This window comes from Limanda limanda, chromosome 21 (assembly GCF_963576545.1).
Source record: "Limanda limanda chromosome 21, fLimLim1.1, whole genome shotgun sequence".
In the NCBI taxonomy this organism is placed as follows: domain Eukaryota; kingdom Metazoa; phylum Chordata; class Actinopteri; order Pleuronectiformes; family Pleuronectidae; genus Limanda; species Limanda limanda.
In genome coordinates, this window is record NC_083656.1 from 5,354,455 (window position 1) to 5,368,344 (window position 13,890).

The 13,890-nt window shown below is 41.2% G+C and overlaps 3 protein-coding genes across 3 annotated transcripts in view; 1 reads left to right on the plus strand and 2 right to left on the minus strand.

The window, feature by feature from the left end:
• Nucleotides 1–4,157: 4,157 nt before the first annotated feature.
• cntd1 (cyclin N-terminal domain containing 1) lies at nt 4,158–7,898 on the minus strand. The gene is made up of 7 exons (XM_061095570.1): nt 7,751–7,898; nt 5,946–6,021; nt 5,697–5,862; nt 5,443–5,605; nt 5,211–5,355; nt 4,582–4,678; nt 4,158–4,397 (listed from the first exon to the last, which is right to left on the minus strand). The coding sequence occupies exons 1-7, from the start codon at nt 7,896–7,898 to the stop codon at nt 4,260–4,262; spliced, it is 933 nt and encodes a 310-aa protein (XP_060951553.1). The 3' UTR covers nt 4,158–4,259.
• Nucleotides 7,899–8,178: 280 nt separating this feature from the next.
• On the plus strand, nt 8,179–10,145 carry LOC133027731 (cytochrome c oxidase assembly factor 3 homolog, mitochondrial). The gene is made up of 2 exons (XM_061094821.1): nt 8,179–8,423; nt 9,541–10,145. The coding sequence occupies exons 1-2, from the start codon at nt 8,222–8,224 to the stop codon at nt 9,642–9,644; spliced, it is 306 nt and encodes a 101-aa protein (XP_060950804.1). The 5' UTR covers nt 8,179–8,221; the 3' UTR covers nt 9,645–10,145.
• A 43-nt stretch (nt 10,146–10,188) lies between these two features.
• The window catches only part of wnk4a (WNK lysine deficient protein kinase 4a), a 39,509-nt gene continuing 35,807 nt past the window's right edge, over nt 10,189–13,890 (minus strand). The window contains exons 18-21 of the mRNA XM_061094820.1: nt 13,247–13,856; nt 12,747–12,952; nt 12,554–12,648; nt 10,189–11,877 (exon numbers count right to left, since the gene is read on the minus strand). Coding sequence (XP_060950803.1) covers nt 11,875–11,877; nt 12,554–12,648; nt 12,747–12,952; nt 13,247–13,856 — 914 coding nt within the window. The 3' untranslated portion in view covers nt 10,189–11,874. The remainder of the gene's footprint in view (nt 11,878–12,553; nt 12,649–12,746; nt 12,953–13,246; nt 13,857–13,890) is intronic.

Consider the following 13,890-nt stretch of genomic DNA (forward strand, 5'->3'; position numbering starts at 1 on the left):
TGTGTGTGATGCCTGCAGGTGATTTAAATGATTCTCAGGTGTAATGCTGATTTGTGAATGAAAGATCCCTGCGTCTTTTATCAGCATTTTTAAATTTTGGTAATTTAGGTAAATTTGGCATTTTAAGTTTTTCTTCATTTTGAATGTAGTGATACTTCCTCAAACTTTCTGATGAGGCATCATTTAAAATGAGGTTTACTCTTCCCTACTTTATTTACCAATGCTTTTTAAATCGGTGATTACAGATGAAGGACAAAAACACATTTTGCCAAGTTGTGACAAATCTGCCTCCAAGACATTGTTTGGCTCCTTTTTAGTTTAAACTCTTTAATATTTCAGGTCGACCTCTCCGCCAATGGATCATTTCACTGCCTGTGTAGAAAAAAGGCTGCAGGACATCTGGATTACTTTCTATTGATGATGGATTATAGAACCTTTTATTTCCTCCTCCAGTGTTTATCAAAAGTGATTTACTAAAGAACCAAGAAGCTGTATAAATGTCAGACTTACATTTATAACCTCAATCCTTCTGAAAATGTGAAACACATTATTAATGTATTATTCTGACACAGTCTTTACAAACATATATTATTTTCCTTCTCGTATCATTAACATTCCTCATTTGCTTCATTGTTTTGTCCATATTTATGATGTTTTAAGTTTTGCACGAATTGATTTGAGTTTAAATGTCCTGCATCCCAGGAAATAAGAGGAGTAACAGCCCAGAGTCCAAAAGTTGTTCTTATTAATGACTTTTAAAGGATCTATAAAACATTAGTAGACCAAGTCATTTGTTAAACATCGATTAATCCATTAGTTTATAAATGGAGCCTCTTCAGGAAGTGCCACTGCTACCTTTACTTAAGTAAAAGACCTGAACCTTAAATATAACTGTTTCATTATCCTTTATAGCTTCTGTGTGTTTAAATAAAACGTAATATAAAAAGAAGGAATAAATGATAAAGCACAATAAGAGAAAATGAAAAGCTGCTCCGACTCCTAGAGCAGCAACAGTGGGCATAGCAACAGTTGCTAGGGAGAGACAAGGCAGATCCCCAAAGAGCTGATTTGCTCATTTGGTAAAGTCAGAAATAAAAAACATATTCCCTGAGGACGTGTATTTCCAGCATCGCAATTCCAAAACAATATGTAGTCCGAGGTAAACGGTAACCTGAGGCAGAATTATATTAAAATAAGTAAAGAACAATTGTAAAGTTGTTGTGTACGTCTCCATGGGGGGGTGTCTGTTTACCAGATGCGTGGGATCTCCATGGAAACACATCATTGGGACGGAAATACGAGAGGGTTGTTCACAGCGGACAACTTCACAACATCATGTTCCTGCTTTCATCTCTCACAGGTCTGTCGAGTGACTGAGGTGAAGCATCACAGCTTCATATACACACAAGCTGTATATCTACAGTGCTGCATATTAATACAAGGATCATTTGTATGGGATCCATCTGACACCCTTAGGCAACGTATAGTTAAATACTTAAATACTCACTTTCTGATCTGTTTACTGTCGATGTTTTATTCATAAAAAATCCTTAAAATGTCACTTTCAAAAACATTTAACTGCTCAAAGTATAATTGTCTCCCAGAGGTGTAGAAACGAACTTTGCAGATAAAGATTAAAAGTATAATTTAATTATACATGAATCTCAATTCAATGAATGTTTAATTAACAAATGTTTATTTCTCAGAAGAACACACAGGTTTATTAAATTTCTTGAAGACATATTTGCATTTCTACTGAATTTAAATTAAATCCGTAAAAAACAAGAATTAACTTTTTCAATTTTAAAGTTTGTGGCAACGCTTCCTCTCATAACAACTCGTGGTTAACTGTACAAGTCTTGGCTTAACGTTACCTTTAGCTTTGTGGCTACAGAGCCTAGCAGCAGTCGATCACACACAGTTAATACACCTGACACCTGACACCTGACAGTGGAAGCAGGTGTTACACGCTCCTACAGCCTTGTTTTCTCCGACATGATTTCACACCCGATGATGGCTGAGCCTGTAAATGCTCTTCTACACTCGCTGGCTGCCATCTGTTACGTTACAGGAGTCTTACCTCAGAACTCGGAGCGACAGGGTGCTGACAACCTCGGTAACAACAAATGTGTTTGTGGTGCACTTCCTGAAAGAGAATACTCCTTTCACTGGATCTACTGCATCGATGCTCCTTTTGAGGTGAAACAAGAGATTCCTGAGATGCACAAGTTGTTTGTTACCGTCATGGTTCATGTTTGCTGCACAGCTTGTAAGTAAAAAATACAGCAATGACAGTGAGGAGATTGGATATAGATTTTTATTTGGATCTGCACCAATATCTGAACATTTTTATCGAGATCCATGAACGATTCTCTAAGAAAACGACGGAAATATTGAAAACACTCCGATTCACCCTTTGATCAAGTTGAACTGGCTCTTCCTTGGGTCGTGCAACACCCTTCCACAAGTTTCCATGGATATTGGTTAAGTTGTTTTTGCTTAATCCTCCTAACTAACAATTAAACAAACAAATAACAGACAGAAGCCCGACCTCCTCGGTGGAGGCAACAACCCACTACATAGACTCAGGAATTGGAAATCCAACCATACAGTTGCATAATAGCGGTATTCAATATTCAATATGGCTTTCCTAGACAGCCAGACTCCAAACCCTCTTTGCATGCCACCTGCAGTCGCCCCCCCCACGTGCAGCTCTGGGAAAAGTGCTTCGTCTGAGCCGGTGGAACAAAGGCTCGGTGTCCTGCCTCCGAGCCATCTCCAGTGGAACCCAGAGCATTACTGCAGAGCTGGCAATGACTTCAAAGATCCCCCACCGAGGAAAACCCCCCCTGGCATCCAGATGTAAGTTTCCTGGGATATGTTTTGCGCTGCAGGTTTATAGCAGGTTTTCGACCGACCATTTTCCCCTCGCTACCTGCTGCTTTCCCTTTTTATCCATTCACTCGTTCGAGCTTCTGTTCCTTTTCATCTTCTCAGGTGTTATTATATATGTGGCCACGCTTTCACTGCAAGCCAATACGTTTGATTTCATCGGGAACACCGATTTTTCTCCTTCTCTTTTTCCAAGGCTGTAAAGTATACACCCTGCATAGAATCATAACAATCACAGATCTGAGCATGTGAGAGGAGGCGTATTAAATGGATCCACCCGAGGGGAAGCGAGCAAACAAACGCAAAGCCGAGACATCCTGAAGAGCGAGAACAAGATGAAACACCTCTTCAACCAAACAAACAGCGAGGAGATCACAAGACTCTGAGTGGACGACTTCCTGAGAGCGACAACCACTGTTCCACACAATTTTAATAAACTTTCTCTAGAGAATCTGAAGAGGACGAGACAGAGACGACTTCTTAACCAACCGTGCAGGACGCTCACAGCTTTCTGAGAAGAGTTTCTGTCACACTCCGACTCCACTTGCCTGACTTGTTATGGTTCTCGTAGATCACAGTCTGCACTCCATCAGATCACTAAAGCAGTACAACTTTCTTTTACCTTAAAATAGCTGCTGTTATATTAGTTAGGTGCTTCACTGACTTGGAATAAGGAGAATGTTTCATCTTTTATTCCAACTCCTCACCCTGATCGTCTGTTCTGTGGGTGCCATCTCCTGTGAGAAGTGAAGCTGAACTGTAGGTCATTTAAAAAGACTTAGAAGTCATTAAAAATTTGTGTTTATCTCTAATGTTCTGCAGGAAACTTTTTAAATATGATGAATTCTAAACATAGCTTAGTGGATTGTCACATTAAATTCAGCTACTACTGCCCCCAGTCTCAAAAACAAAACAAGGAAGAGTCATATATCATGCATGTTATGTGCAATGACATATTGACTATAAAACACAAATATAACAACAAACCACAATGCATCTAAATTAAGGCAAAGGAACAATATGTCATGGGAAATGCAAAAACTGTGGAAATATACAGTATGTGGTGAGGTCAATGTAATGTTTATTATATTTATATTGTTAATGGCAACAACAAGGTTGTTATACTGACAGGTCAACATCTTAACTGATTCACACAACACAACAAATCACTATCAATTAAGCTTTGTAGAATATACAATCAAAATAAAGAAGATATACTTCAACTCCTGACACACAGACTAGTATTATTCTCTCTTGTATCTACACTTCATTAAACTATAATCCCCTTTTTCTTGTTCCAAACATCATGGTACATCTACGACTAACACACAACCTCCACCACAAACAGTGACAGTACGACACAGTGCTCAGTAGGTGTGTGTCATCAGGACTCGACCTGGTGTTGCAGGGGAACTGGGTCTAACAATATGCACCAGTATCACATGGGTGAAGTCGCGGATGCTTTTGCTTGAGATTCCTGTGATATGACTCAGTTCTTCCACAACCTGTGACGCATGAAAACAAAGCAATTCTACATGAATACATACAGATGTAAGGATTATATACACGTACACATTAACATTAAGTGAAGCAGGTTAAAGATGATGACTTGTTTATAGTGATGAAATGACTGTAATTAATAATAAAAAAAAGGGGAATTCACACTCATATAAACCATGTGTGTTTTACCTTTGCCCATATCCGGACAGAGTGGGTGAACGTAGCCACGGCGATGACCCCAACACCGAGAAGCATGCAGTCCTCAGTCACTGTCACAAACTTCTCTCTGGTTTTTAAACAAGATTAAAGTTATTTCAGAGAGTAAATATTGGACTGTACATTTGCCAGGTGGCCACAAATGCTACATGTCTGCGGGATGTGTAAATAGGCAAATGTTTGCTAACAAGTTGGCATCAATTTCGTATTCACAGCTCGTTTCTGCTGCCCCCAAGTGGCCAAAAAACTCCACCACTTATCACAGGTTTAATAACTACCCCTACTAACAACACTAGGCTGTAGTCATTCTTAAATTAAAAACTGAGCACACACATATGATGAGTTTCTTTCACCCAGTGCGTTATATGTGTTTTTCTGCAAAGTTAAAAAGCCCAAAGGCTCTTGGGTAAAATGTTCCCAGGGGACAAGACAGAGGAAACCTGATAACACAAGACAGAGTTTGAAACTAAAACAACACTGACAGTTCCCAGCTGTTTGGAGTTTACCTCAACAGCTCATCCATCAGCTTCTTCATTGTACCATGACGCTAACCACCTGTCCCCAAGACATCAGGGAATCTGTCTCAAACCCAGATGTAATACCTCTGTTCTCTGGAGGGGCAGTTACACCGGGTGGTCATCTTCAACAACGAGTCGTAGACGGCTGCTCTGTCCAGGCTGACGAACTGCAGAACGTGGTGGCACAAGTCGTAGAGTTCCTCCACAGGCACAGACGACTCATTGTGACCTATCAGAGTTAAAATCACCACAGATCAGTGCAGTTCTTCCCATTACTGTAGTCTCATATAGTTGCTCTGTGTTTGTGATGTCTTACCGAGGACCTCCAGAAGTAGCTCTATGTATGTCAGAGGATTCGGGGTATTTAGTCTGAAATCAAGTGCTTTCAGGATCATCATCTCTGTCTCTTGGAGCGTCTGCTTGGAAACACTGAGGCCGGCTGTGTGCAGAAAGTGCACAGCAGCCATGTTTGTGATTACCTAAAAATCGTTAGAGCAATTATCGGGAGATTTATTTACTTTTAATTGCAGGGAATTGAAAGTTATCAAGGGCAGACGTCTCGGAACTTACGTCCTCTATGCTAAACAGTTTGCTGGCGAGTTGCACGCAGGCGAAGACTAACACGGGGAACTTATCCTTGATCTTGTCAAACACAGCATCCTCAAAGCGTCTGTCGGCAGCTGCTGCTCGAAGTGTGGTGGAGGTGAGCACATCGGTGAGGTGCTTGACCATGAACCTGAGGAAGATCAAAAACGAGCCTATAGAACATCAATGTATAAGGTGAGGCAGGGAAAAGGCAAATAAGCTGCTTCTTATTACCGCTGAAGCAACTCCATGGCGTGGTATCCGACCAGAGGATCGAGTCTCAGCTCTTTAATTAGGAGCAAGATGCATTCTGGGTAAAAGCAGAGAGGGACACATGTTGTTCACAAAAGCACAAAAGAGAAAAATCCATCGTTCCTTCTGAGTAAAGACGTGACAGACCATAATCAGAGCATACAAAATACATACAACAATAAAAAAATAATAGCAAGGCAATATCATGCGTGCAGTAAAAGGGAGGCAGTAAATGTGTGTGACTAATCCTGTGTAGAGTGACACAGGCAGAGATCTCGTCTACTTCTGTGAAATGGGATCAATAAAATGAAATCTGAGCCGTAACTCTCAAAGTGTCCGCTGTCATTTATGAGCTCTCTGCCGTGATGCTAATTGAACATAGTGCAAATGAAACACTATGAATATATCCCATCGTTTACCGAGGTACAAATCGTGCTCTGGATGACGATATAACATAACAAGTAGGCCTAGATGTTCCAATGAGGCAAAGAGTAAAGCATGTTAAAGAGACAGAACTTATAAAAGAGGCAATCCACGTGAATTAATTTTAGTAAAGTGCACTTTAGGTGTTGCTGAACTACTAAGCTGCTGGACGTTCATTACAAGTCATTAAAACTGTTTTATATCCTCCATCCATTGACTGTCAGCTAAGACACAGACAAAAGTGAAGCCGCCTTGTGTCTCGCCCCCTGGTGGCTTTTTGCAGTATAGGTCATAAACCCTGCCTCCTCCATGTTAGTGGATAGCACATGGAATAAACGAAAAGTCAATGTTTCTAGCAAATACATTCTTTCACACTGATGTTTGTACAGATCCTTGTTTTCCCAGTAATTTTGGTTTTAATTACTCATTTAAAGCTATAAATATGTGTAAAATCATGATTGACAGCTCGACACGGGATCCAAGTGATGAGACCTGGAGACAGCAGTGTTTGTATCTGGGATGTTTGGGCTTGATTCCTGGACAGTGGGAGGAAATTAAGATGTGTCGTCCATATTTATTCTCAGTCTTTAGCTCCCGCTGCATTGGCCGGGTTTGTTTGCTCAGGTGCTGACAGTCGGGAGTTTGCATTGCAAGTTGTTCTCCGTAATGACAGGGCTCACTCACAACCCCAGGTGGATGAAGCTTTACAGAGTGACGACAGCTCACAGCTTTATTCATACCTGGAGTCCAGAGCATTAAACACGTAAACATGTGCTCAATATCTTGGTGTAATCATGGATGAATCTGCATTTTGGCATCTAAAAAATATCACAGCTAAGATGAGAGACAAGGCAAAACTTTGTCTTTTCACTGTCGTCCAGTATATTTCAAAGTTGTACTTATTGTCTACAAGACACTACATTGGTCAGGGCCTTAACTATACTTCGTTAACTAAGTGTTCTATGTAATTAGGCCTAATAGGAATCTGCTGGAGCTGATCAGTTAGTGGTGCCTGGAGATAAATTAACTAATGGGATTTACTCACTCTACTGCCCCCTGCTGGAACCACTTTAACTCTGGATTAACTCTCTTCACTGTGCAATAATCTGTCTGAGCAAAGCAACAGTTCATGTACATTGTATATGTTCTCACACTGCACATAGTTTTATCAATTTTTTACACTGTGTATATGTACAAGTACTGTATTATTATCCTTACACTTGAGTATGTCATGTTTATTATTTCTTACTGATACCTATTTCTGACTCTTGCTGCTGTAATATAGCAAATGTGTTGTCTTACTCATGTTAACAATTACGATGTTTATTCGTTATTAAATCAAAATGAAGAATTAACTCACTCACCACATGTTCTCTGGTTCTTGAAGTTTGTGTAGTGTTGTGATAAGCTGTGCAGGTTTTCCTTGTTTCTCTTGTTCAGGTCGATGAGGACGTCAGACAGTAAATCACCTGCGGTTTCTCGAAACCTGTGACTCAACGATCTTTTTGCCATTTTCAAGTATTAAATGACTTCTGTCGAGAAACAACTCGGAAATAAAACCGTGTGAGTGTTCGATGTTTTTCCAGAAGATGGAGCTGTTTCTTCTAACTGCTACTAGGAACCTTTAGCTGCCAAGGGGGGCACATTTGGACGTAGCATATCGGTGTTACATTCACACAGGTCGTAAGCGGAAACCCATTCCTCCCAGCGCAGATCTCACATCACCCGGATGGACTCCTCTCGTCGGAGTTAAACCGGAACCTCGCTTGTAGCTCCGCGCTGCGTGTGACCGGTGAGGAAACATCCCGACTCCTCCGCGCACGGTGACAGCAGACATGGCCGACAAGACGCCGACGGAGCCCGGGTCCAAGGCGCCGTTCGCCACCAGGATCGACCCGATCAAGGCGGGTCTGTCCCTGGAGCAGATGCACTTCATCAAGCAGGTGGAGATGGATCAGTGGAAGAAGAAGACCGTGAGGCTGCGGGGCCGGAACGCGGTGACGGGGCTCGCCATCGGGGCGCTCGTCCTCGGCATCTGTATCCTTCTGTTAGCGTCAACACAAGGTGAACTATGTAACGTTAGCTTAGCATGCTAATTTGCTGGAGTTACATCACCCCCTGAGTTGTTTAATACTGAGGCTAATGCTAATGCTAACACACCTGCGGGACCGGATGTGTGTTTTAAAAGTGAATGTCAAAGCCCAAGGACTGGTTCACTGGATGCTAACGATGCTAACGTGACAGTTAGCTAATGAGTTTTTTAGCTCATTTAAACTTGAAGTGCCGAGAATATCTGGTTTACTCACCAGCTGGTTAGTCAATTAAACCAACAGTTAGTCAATTATAGACTTTAAATAACTTAATGTGATCAAATACTTTTAAATGTTCAAACTTTTTAAATGTATAGTTTACATAAAGGTAACTTAGGCACTAGGGGCTGTGTGATGCCTTCAGGGTCTGTGAGGACATGAACATCATATTCAGCTGTTCTTGGCTTATTGTATTAAACTATTAAAGGACACCATCAGTATTTTAAGCAAACTTTTTTGCTCTATTAAACTTCTACACTTAAAGAGATAGTTCACCCAAAAGTGAACATTCACTCATGATCTACTCGACTGATTCTTCAAATCGCCATAATGGTCAAGTCACAATTAAAAGATGCTAAATAATAGTGTAGGTCCTGGTTTGTAGTATTTCAATATATTATGCAATGATATTGACAAACGTATTATGACAAAGACATTGATTGAAGTGTTTCTGGCAGATATGTGGCTCATATGTTTAATATTCATATCAATAAGAGTTCTATGAATATTAAAAACAGCAACACAACCACCAGCCTCCAAAATTACCGTAATAGTGAATCAAAAACTGAATATTATAAGTGTCCTTAAGGCAGAATGTAAAACAGCTGTCAAATTGGGTTCCATAATCTTTATATATTATATTATATACCATAGAATCAAAGATGTGTATCTTTTGGTGTTTCAAAGAGTAAATAAAACATAAATACAGTTTGTATAGCCTCTGCTGTATTTACAAGCAGTGATGAGACAAAAGCATCGCTGACGTCACTTTGTTGCCATGTTGTGTCTGTGATATCATCATGTTTCCTGCTTCCAAGTTTCTGCCTTGACCACTCGCTCGTTAGACGGCTACACGTTTTACTCCGTGTCCCAGGAGACGGTGGTGGAGGAGCTGGATGAGGAGGCCCGACGTGCGAGAGCGCGGGGGACAAAGACTGATGCCAACTGAAAAACACAAGCAGCCTGGTGTTGTTGGACCGCGTGTCCGTCCTGCACTTAACCGAGAAGGGACTTATGGTGGACACTGATGCCACTGATTCATATTCCACTGCTGGCCGCTGTTTTGCTTTTTCTTCCCCCCCCCCATGTTGAGACACCACTGTAGTGGACTTTGTCTTGATTGTGAAGTTCCGCGTGTTAATATCAATTAAACTTGGCTGTCAGCGATGAGGACTAAATCCCCGGACCGTAACCAGACCTCTTACCTGTTAGACAAAAAGTCCAGATTGAGGATTAATTACAACCTGCCAGGTTTCCAGCCCTGGTGATCATATGACATGGATACAGTTTAAGGGGCACATACTTTACACCAGTCAGCAAATGTTAACTTTAGAGCAGCTTTTAACAGCAAAGAATGACCCAGCTGAAACAACACATGGATCCACTTGTTGAATTGTATTATTTATGTCAAAAAGAGTGATTTGTTGAATAAAAATCTATTGTATTTGAAGTTTTCTCCAACTATATGCAGTAAAGATGACACGAGAGAAGTGATATTTACAGTTGCATTTATTATTTGTCAAAGTTGGATACACTGTCTGATCTAGCCACCAAATCTCGAGAATAAAAATATAAAGTAAGACATTGTAAGGGAAAGGCACAGATTCAGCATGGCAGGACAGCAGCTTCTGGAAAAAGCAACACATTTTATATATTTACATTCAAAGTTCAGAACTTTCTTGTATATATTATGAATCTCACAGGAGAAAATTCAGTGTGTGTTGTGGATTTTCTCATCAAGGCCACAGCTACTGATTCACAGCTTGTCCCACAAAATGCACAATTATCTCAAACTGCAGGCGGGCAGATCATCTTCACTGGGATCGGACATGAACTGGAGAATACACTCGACCTCATGAAAAAATAAAAGGAAAACACATCAGCTCTTCCTCGACTGACTGAGAATCAAGATAGATTTTACTAAAGTGCACAAGGTGCTTGAATCATGAAACAAGCAACAAATAATTTGTCTTTTTTTGCTTGAGCAAGAATTAAAGTTGCGGAAACATTTAGTTTACTTTGAAAGTGTAAACGTGATCTATAAATGCATTCTACTATATACACATGTACAAGCCAGTAGTCTAAAACCTAAAATCAATATCAAGAAATACTTTCCATACTGTTCTAAGATTGTCGTGATGCTCTCTTTGTATCTTTTGAAGGAAGCTACGTGCACACATTCAGAACTGCTGCACAACTTTTTTCCTCCTGATGCATTAACATCTTCATGATATTTACATTATACTGCTTAACAAAGTGAGAAATCACCTTCATCCATCTGAAAATGTCAGAATCTTATCAGGTGTCAAAACCACTGAAGAAATTGTACTGAAACACAATCAAATTGTTCAATCCATCGTGACATTGTTCCCCAGGAAGGCAGCAGTCAGCTCCACTACATGACAAATATATATTAACTGTGCTGAGACATTAACTAACCACATCAGATATGAGATTATTCAAAATATTGTCGTCTGTGTACGAAAGCGAGAAGTAAGAGTTTCTCTGTGGTTCACGTCGCTGTGTTCAGAGCGATTAACGGCAGTGAGACGACAGAACTGCAGCTATCAGGCATCTGGGTCAAGGTCATTGTGTCGCCACGACTCTGCAGCACTCGACTGAAGAGCTCGATCACAGAAAACATTTAAAGGAGACATATCGTGCTCATACTCATCATTTTAATTTGGGTTATTATTTGAAAAATAACACGATTGCTGCAGCTCCTCTTTTCAGCCTCTGTCTGGAACACAAGGCCTCCTTCCTTCCTTTACCACAGACTTTGTGCTTTTCAACTATGCAGAACTTGTACATTCACACAAAAACAATAAAACACACAAAAACAGCATGATATGTCTCCTTTTAAACAAACTGTAATGGGACATTTACTGCGGCAGCTTGAACTGAAGCTGGTGACCTCTGACCCGTCGGCTCTGACACTTTATTTACAAGGACAATCAGGACTGAACGGGAATCCGATTGGTGAATATTCTGCGCTACCGGTGACAGTTTCTGTACATTTGAGGTAAATGACCACTGGCAGAGGGAAGCAGGTTTCCGTTGATCGGCGAGCGGGCGGGTGTGTGACAAGTGTTCAGTGATCCTCCTTCAGGACGGGTAGGAGCACTTTGAGTCACACTTCAGATGAGGTAGTCCAGATATACAGCTCAGCTGAGCGTTTCTTACTGGAGGAGGAAAAGATTCAAAGTTAGACTTGAGTAAGCATTTTTACGGTTATAGTTCAACTCATTGATATTATATATCATTTTATACAATAATATTGTCTTTTGCACGCTCTGTCTTCATATTCTTACACTCATAGTATATTATATTATCTATTGTATAGTCAAATACTTATATTTATACCTCTGCTATATATCATATCATATTATATCATACTCTTTGTATATTCTTGTATATACACATATTTATACATGTGTATATGTTATTATTATTATATTTACTATTATTATATATACTGTTGCTGCCATTATTACTATATACTGCTATTATATTGGTATAATTATTACTATAATATATAAATATATATTATGTTATATTATATACTATATATACTGTACTATTTTTATATACTGTCTAACAATAACATTACCATCATATCATCAGTACTATCACCATAATCTTGCCACTGCTCCTTATCTACCTATTTATCATGTGTTTCTGTTTTTATTCTTTCTACCTCAATATTTTTTATTTTATTCTATTGTATTGTATTTTATGGTATTCAAATATACCGGCTGCTATGACGACTTAATTTCCCTTCGGGGATGAATAAAGTAATCTATCTATCTATCTATCATAATTATATGAATGAAGTTTGTTTAGGCAGTGAACACTCACCATTCTACTTATGTCAGTGGCAAAGGTGACCCCTTTGCTGGGTTTATCCTGGGAGCCGCTACTGCTGCCTCCAAGAGAGTTTCTCCTAATGATACCTAGGGAAACAAAAACAGCACATTCACACGTTACCATCCTTTTGGACTTAAAGTCTTCACACATTCAGTGGAGGATGTTCTTGGATATTCCTCTTTACCTTGGAGTGGCAATATGTCCAGGCGCTGCAGGCTGTTCCGGCGCGATGAGGGGAAACCGTTTCCCTTGGACAGGCGGCGCTGTCGACTGGACAGAACCGCAGCAGGAGAGACGATGCCCGGGGGAGGAGCCTTACCCATCCGCTCATACAGCTCCTCGATCTCTTTCTTCTGGGCAGCCTGCAGGTCCTGCACCTCGGTCAGATGTCTGGTGAAGGAAGACAAATGCATAAGTCGGGGAATGCAAAGCCAGTAATCTCGGTATTTGTCTAACTGAGCACATAAACATGTATGTACAAAGCTAAACAAATGTTATGTTATTAAATTTGCAACTTTGAAAATACTTTGTTGTTTTTCCAATAAAAAGAAAATCACAGAATTTCCCAAATCACATTTGAAGTTTCCTATGTGTACAGTATGTGGATTTACTATGTTAAAGTGAGAAATCTATTGTCTGGCCATATATTGTATTGAAAAACAATACCTGGTAATGGTCTCTTACCTCTCTCTGAGTTCCTGAAGCTCCTCCACCATGTCCCCATCTTCACTGTCTGAGTCATCGCTGCTCAGGTAGGGAGCGCTGCGGCTGTAAGTCATCATCCACAGATGGTGAAGGGCATTGGTGTACTGAGGGCTGCCCGCCCCCCCGTCCCACGGCCTCCCCTCCATCTCCGCAGCCGTCAGCGAGAGTCCGCTGTCCGCAGACGTCCCCAGCAGGCTGAGGCTGTACGCTCTCCTCCGACTCCTCTTCTTCGTCCTCTGCCGCTCCCCAACTACCTCCACCTCTTCGTCCTCGTCTTCGTCCTCCACTCCTCTGTCCTGTGTCAGCTGCTCCTGCTGCTGCTCCTGGTTCCCGGGCCACACCGGCTGCCTGTCCAGCTCCTGGAGGACCACCGAGGACCCTCTTTGGGGATGTGGGTGAGGGGGGGACATGGTGAGGGAGGTGCACAGGCTGGTCTCAGACTCGCCCTGCTCCTCTGTGCTGCTCTCTGACGTGGTGCTGCTGCTGACCTCAGGCTGGAGGGCAGCAGGTACGGACAAAGCAGCCACAGGGATGTCAATGCTGGGCGTCACCTGGAACCGGCCGACAGTCACTGGTGTGGACTGGACTTCTGGAATATAGAGTGACAAAGTTTGAGTTAAAGC